The sequence below is a fragment of the Anastrepha ludens genome, chromosome 3, assembly GCF_028408465.1.
Source record: "Anastrepha ludens isolate Willacy chromosome 3, idAnaLude1.1, whole genome shotgun sequence".
Taxonomy (NCBI): domain Eukaryota; kingdom Metazoa; phylum Arthropoda; class Insecta; order Diptera; family Tephritidae; genus Anastrepha; species Anastrepha ludens.
The window spans coordinates 32,565,668-32,572,278 of record NC_071499.1 but is presented as its reverse complement, the minus strand read 5'-3'; the positions used below and the strand labels follow the sequence as shown (position 1 = coordinate 32,572,278).

General features: G+C 35.2%; 1 protein-coding gene across 1 annotated transcript; it reads left to right on the top strand.

Annotated features, from left to right (window-relative positions):
* Window positions 1-5,583: 5,583 nt before the first annotated feature.
* Window positions 5,584-6,329, top strand: LOC128856345 (succinate dehydrogenase assembly factor 4, mitochondrial-like). Its single transcript, XM_054091642.1, has one exon. The coding sequence runs from the start codon at window positions 5,775-5,777 to the stop codon at window positions 6,123-6,125; it is 351 nt and encodes a 116-aa protein (XP_053947617.1). The 5' UTR covers window positions 5,584-5,774; the 3' UTR covers window positions 6,126-6,329.
* The last annotated feature ends 282 nt before the right edge of the window (window positions 6,330-6,611 follow it).

Here is a 6,611-nt window from a genome sequence, read left to right as displayed (position 1 = left end):
CCAATAGAATGATTGTAATATTTACTATATCAAGCATCCCACGCTTTTAACTCTAATTTGAATTACTCTATTTGTATCTTAATTTTTGTTATAATTCTGTTCTGAGGTAGTTGACTATGACTGATCGTTCAAGTGCTATTACTTCATTATAGGTCTCTTTGTCATTAAAATTTATTTTATACCTTTTAGTTCGATTGGCAATAAAAGCGTGTTTTTTAGTTTTTTTAAACTATTTTTTATTTTCTACTTTTTAGTTCGATTAGCAAAAAAGCGTGTTTTTTAGTTTTTTTTTTAACTAATATATTTTTTATTATGAATGCAAATTATTGTTATCATTGCAGTCAGTGAATTAATGATTCGATATATTCGTGTTATATTTAATTCCTTTCTTATCGACTGTGAGTCTAAAGCTATGCAGTTATCGGCCGTGATAAAGAAGTAATCGGGATGAAGAACTTATTTCGTGGAGGGAGCCTGAGAAACGGCTACCCCACTCCATTGGCTAGTTTTTTTTTGATTTTCGTGGTGTGGTGCACTATGAATTCCTTCCACCTGGCCAAACTGTTAATAAGGAATATTATTTGAGCGTTATACGTCGTTTACGTGAAGCAATTCATCTAAAAAGACCAGAATTATGGGCCAACAACTCTTGGTTTTTGCATCACGATAATGCACCGTCTCACACTGCACTCGTTCTTCGTGACCATTTCGCCAAAAATTCCACGCATATCGTTCCGCAACCACCGTATTCGCCTGATTCTGGCTATTCCCAAAACTCAAGAGACCACTCCGGGGAACGCGTTTCGAGTCGATTGAGGAGATAAAAGATGAATCGAAGAAGGTACTGATGGCTATACCGGAAATGGACTATTTGGCATGTTTCGGGGATTGGAAAAATCGTTGGCATAAGTGTATTTCATTGAGAGGGGATTGTTTTGAAGGGGATGAAATTGATTTACAAGAGTAAATAAAGATTTTTCATTTTACAACCAAATTCACCTTACTTTTTGCCCACAGGTAAAAAAGAAAATATTAATCCTGGCAATCCTAATAAGGATAATGGAAAACTTTTATCAAATTATTGCATTGTCAACGGTCCTTGATAGGTGTGCGAAATTTCAAGTCGATCAGATTTTTAGAAGCCAGTGAAAATTAAGCTCAAAGATTCCGTTACATACATACATACATACATACATACATATATACATACATACATACAACCCGACCTAATAAAAGTGTGTTAAAAACTGTTGATCTTTTTTTTGGGGAATTCATGTTTATTCATAAATTTACAAAAATTAAATTATTTCACTTGCTTTTTAACAAAAAATATTAACACAATAAAAACGCGGCATGACAAAAGTCCTCATACACCCATCTAAGCGAAGCTAGCATTGAAAAAGCAGATGTAAAGTACCGTTATTCGAAAATTTCAGTTGATTAATCGCCCAGCAAAACCTGCGTGACCGAAACTCTAACACAATTACACATTTTTATATGTTACAAACACATATGCACGCAGGTTTTGCTGGGGCGTCACCGAAACTCTAACACAATCGACTTTTTTTTGATTCTCCGTCACCTTTGGAAAATGTGTAAGCAGTAAGCAAACTTCATTCGTATATGTATTTTTTCTCATTTTTGCATCAATAGAAAAAAAAAACAAAAAAAACGGCAAGTGGCTGTCAGAGCAATAAGTCAAAAAGATATCTTTTCTCTCTTTTTGATATCAAAGTAGGCCGAGAATCAAATTGTCAACCTTTGGCAAATGTGTAAGCAGTAAGCAAACTTCATTCAAATATTTTTCCTCATTTTTGCATCAGTCAAAGTAAACAAACGCCGTAGCCGAATGGGTTGGTGCGTGACTGCTATTCAGAATTCACAGAGAGAACGTCAGTTCGAATCTCGGTGAAAGCAAAATTAATAAAAACATTTTTCTAATAGCGGTCGCCCATCAGCAGGCAATGGCAAAACACCGAGTGTATTTCTGTCATGAAAAAATTCTCCTCATAAACATATCATAAAACAAAATAAAATAAATGTATAAAAAAGATTTTTTTTTGTGATTCGAACCAAGAATTTTGGATCGGAAGCCCACATTGCTAGCCGCTAGGCTATCGCGCTGTGCTGCCGGCGCTGGCCTAAAAGTTATTTTGTTCGTCGCTACGTTTATATGAAACTGGCACTGGCAAACGAATCCATATGTATGAAAGGGATAGAAAATCACACGTACACAAAGTTTTTGGCACGATTTTCCCAACGCTTTTAACAACGTGATTGTAAAGGGGCGTGGTTAGTGACAGTTTAACGGCCACGCGTGGCGGTTACGTGAAGGGTAACGTGACCGCCACTCTTCTTGCTGGGCAGTAACCCGTTCGATTGAAATGAGTTCTTACATTTACTTAGGGAGGCAAAGTAAATGCAAAACTTTGAAGCCGTTTTTTTCGAATTTTTAATTTTTTCAGTTATGATGCTATTCCAACAAACGACCATTAAGTGTACTAATTTTCCTTAAGACATCATAAATTTTCCGTTACTTGAGGTATTTGTTGCACATACAGCCAGCTGAACAGAAATCAAGATTTTAATTGCATGTGAGGTGGGCGTTGGTTTTATCAGATTTCACTCATTTAATTTTCACTAATCATCATTATTAGGTGGACACGCCCTTTTTCTAAAATTTAAAAAGAGTTACACATTTCTTTCTGTGAATACAAAATTTGCTTTCTAATTACTGAAATATCGTATTTTGGAATTTTTGTAAATTACCTTTATATGAAAGATGATTAGTTGGTTGATGGGCGATTTTGCTCACTTTCAATACCAACCTACCTCAAGAACCAATATACATACATATGTATGTATGTATGTACTTTTTAAATTTCGTTCAGATATCACAATAACACTCAAGTTCTGAAGACTAGACAGTCCCACTCCAGAATTCTAAGCCGGGCTTCTCAATCGGCGGGCATTGTAGCATTGGTGTCAGTGAACTGAATACAAAAAACCAAACATTTTTTGTTTACTCTTACTAATGCCATAATTTCTATATGAATAAACAAAAATGGGGGAAAAAAGGGGAATAAAATGCTTAAAAAAAAATCAATTTTAGGGCGAATTTTCCTACACAATTCACATATGTAGAAAGTAATATCATAAAAAAGATGTGCAAAATTTCAGGCAGATCGGTCAATCACTTTTCGAGTTATCGTGTACGCCAATTCGAAAAAATATAATTTTGAGAAAAACTCGTCTAAAGTCGTTCTAAAATTTTTTGACGTATTCTTAAAGGAGTATATTAACATTTTATAAAAAACAAAAAGCACATTTTTTCGAAATTTTACAGGTATCTGTCCCCTTAATTACTATGAATGGACCTAAGTCCATGTATTAAATAGGCAATTGAGTAGTGAAGTCTTCTCTCGGTGAACAAAAACCACACTTTATAAGTCTTTCATAATTTCCGTACTATTTTATGGAGCAAAAAGCTTAGACGATGACAAACTTCCGATGAGTTGTCCGTTGAAATGTTCTAGAGAAAAATTCTACGGAAGATTTTTGGACCATGGCGCGTCGGTTACGGCGAGTATCGTAGGCGATGGAGCGATGAGTTGTATAAGCCTTACGGCGGTATAGACACCGTGTAGCGATTATAGATCCAGCGGCTTCGTTGGCCAGCTCATGTTCTTTGAATGGATGTAAGCGCTCCAGTTCTTGAAGTATTCGATGCGGTACCCGCTGATGGTAGCAGAGGAAGGCAACATGTCAATGTTGTTGCTCTAACGAAATTACCTTGTAAGAATTTGGTGAATGCAGCGTTCGTCAACATCAATGAAAATTATTTTATTGATGATTTATGCTCTATTTTATGCTCCATTCTCAATTAAAGGGTTTTCCAATAACAGGTGTTTTTTTTTCGATAATTGGGGTTCATCGCCAAGTTTGTACTTGAATGTACAGAAAAATGGGCCAAACGCTGTGGGAACTGTTAGAAAATACAGAAAAAACATGCGAAAAGGACATATTTCACTAAAGCTTAAAAACAATGAATTTCAAAGGCGCTCATCTCGCGGTTTACTGTGCTTGAGATGGCGCGACAAAAAAGATATCTACATCCTTAGTTCCATCCATACTAATAAAATATTAATATGACAAGCACGAGGAAAAACAGATGTAACAAAAACGGTAGTGTTATAAAACCAGAGTTTGTCATCGAGTATAATAAGGGAATGGGCGGCGTGGATAAACAGGACCAGTTGTTAGCATGTTTTCTTATTACACGAAAGTTCATGAACGGATACAAAAAAATATTTTTCTATATGATTGATGTTGCACTTTATAATGCTCGTGTCTTGCATTCCAAAAGCCATTCCACGGCAGAAAGCAACGATTTACGACTTTTCGCCTTGATATTGCCGAACAATTATTATCAAAAGTAATATTACAAAATTACAATACATGAGGACAGCCTGCCCAAGGAGATGTTGTTGTTGTTGTTGTTGTTCCAAGTAGTAACAAACAAAATTATTCAAAAAGGTGTCATGTTTGCGCCAAACAAAAAAATCGAAGTAAGACCACTTGGCAATATTTTGCTAGATTTTTTCTGTGTATATCAAGAATTTTCTTTGTTTCATCTTAATTTCATTATTACTTAAAATCTTTATTTTTCAATTTTTATTTAATATTATCATTACTTAATAAATCTGTTGTATTACAAATGAAATAGTTTTTACTTTTATATGAATAGATTAAATAAAAACAAAAATACTTAAGTTTTATTTTATGATAATTCCACTCATAGAATAGGAAAAAAATGAACTTGAACTGTTTTTGTTAATTTTGCCTAATATGACAAAAAAATATTGAAGTGCATGAATTTCGCTCTGACTAACTGCCATAAATCTAGGTAAAAAAAAACATTTACTCCGCTCTGATTGCGCCTGCCGATACCACCATGCATCGTCTGTAACTACAAACTATTTAATTTCTCAATATTCTTTGAATTGTTTATTAATTGCCTTTTCTGCAAAGATGTCGGGCAACCCCAATCAGCAGAAAACCATCGCGGAAGAGAAATATAATGAGAGCGCTTAAATTCAAAAGTTAACTGCATTGCGTGTACATGTACATGCATACGTACATATGTACTCGAGTGTATGCACAAAAGCACATGCTTACAAGTATTTCGCAAAGCGGCGTACGTGCATTAAAGGACGTAAACATTACCATTGATCAGTCTTCAATAAGATACTTATATATGGGTATGGACGCAATGTGATGTGCTTGCTCAGCTGGTGTCGACGAATATATGCACAAACAAACATATTGAGATATGGAGAAAAGTCCAACAAACATCATCACCGCGCGCCTGTGATTCATTTAGCGTAGCGTACGTGAAACCACAAATGCTCCACACACATATTGTCAACGCATGAACATACACACATACGCTGAGAGCACTAGGCGCTCTTCGTGAAATTTGTTATTCGTGCACTCTCTCAGCCGTTCGCCCGCTCCATACAATGGCATCAATGTTTCCATTCAAGGTTTTTGGCTTGTGTATAAAAGCCGTTAAAAACTGCTTGTTCGCAACATTCAATAAGAAACCAGCAACAAGTAACAAGTCACAAGCTTATGAACTATTCAAAAATTCAGAAAGTAACTGAAAGTGAAAAGTGAAAAACTCCGAAATAATAAAAGTTCAAAAACAAAACAAAGAAAGTCTAATTGGAAATTCGATTTTTGTGCATAAAACAATAAAATATAATTAAACAATGAGCAATATAGTGAAGCAGAGTTGTCGTTTGTGCCAAACGGCGGGAAAACAAATCAATTTCTTTCCCAATCCCTGGAAGACAGCGGCACCGGCATTTTCCACATCGTGCACTTGCAATCAAACAAATGCCGCTCACAAACCAGAAAGTCGCGCTGTGCAATTTTCCAAAAAAATTATGTCAAAAGTTTCGTTGAAGAATATCACTGGCCGTCCATTGCACCAACAAGACCCCTGGAAGCCATGGCCGAACAGCGTGAATCCGCATACTGGCGAAATCGGGGGACCAGCTGGTCCGGAACCAACTCGTTATGGTGATTGGGAGCGGAAAGGGCGTGTTTCAGATTTCTAGTCAATGTTTTATTAGTGTTTTGATTTAATTTATTTTGATCTTTAAATAACTATATACTACGAGTACTATGTACAAATTGTTAGGAATAGTATGAAATTGATCGGACTATGTTTTGTGTTATAAATTAATAGAATAAGAAATTTAGACTGAATAAGATATAGATGTAATTTATATTTTAATAAATTTCTAAACTTTTTAAGAACATACATTTGTATGTACTTTCATATAAATAATGACTTTTATTTCATATTTCCTTTCCGGAAGTATTTTCTGTTTACTTATTGTTATTGTTTATTTCCGTCATTTGAGCACATTGAGAAATCGAGGGGAATAGTAAATGTGCACATACATACGTATGTATGTATTATTTCCATGTATTGGTGCACTGCTATGTCGACGTGCTTACTGGAATTGCAGAAATTCATTTCTTTCGTATCACACCACGAATTGCCAAAGCGCTTCTTAAAACTATTTACGTATTTTTTT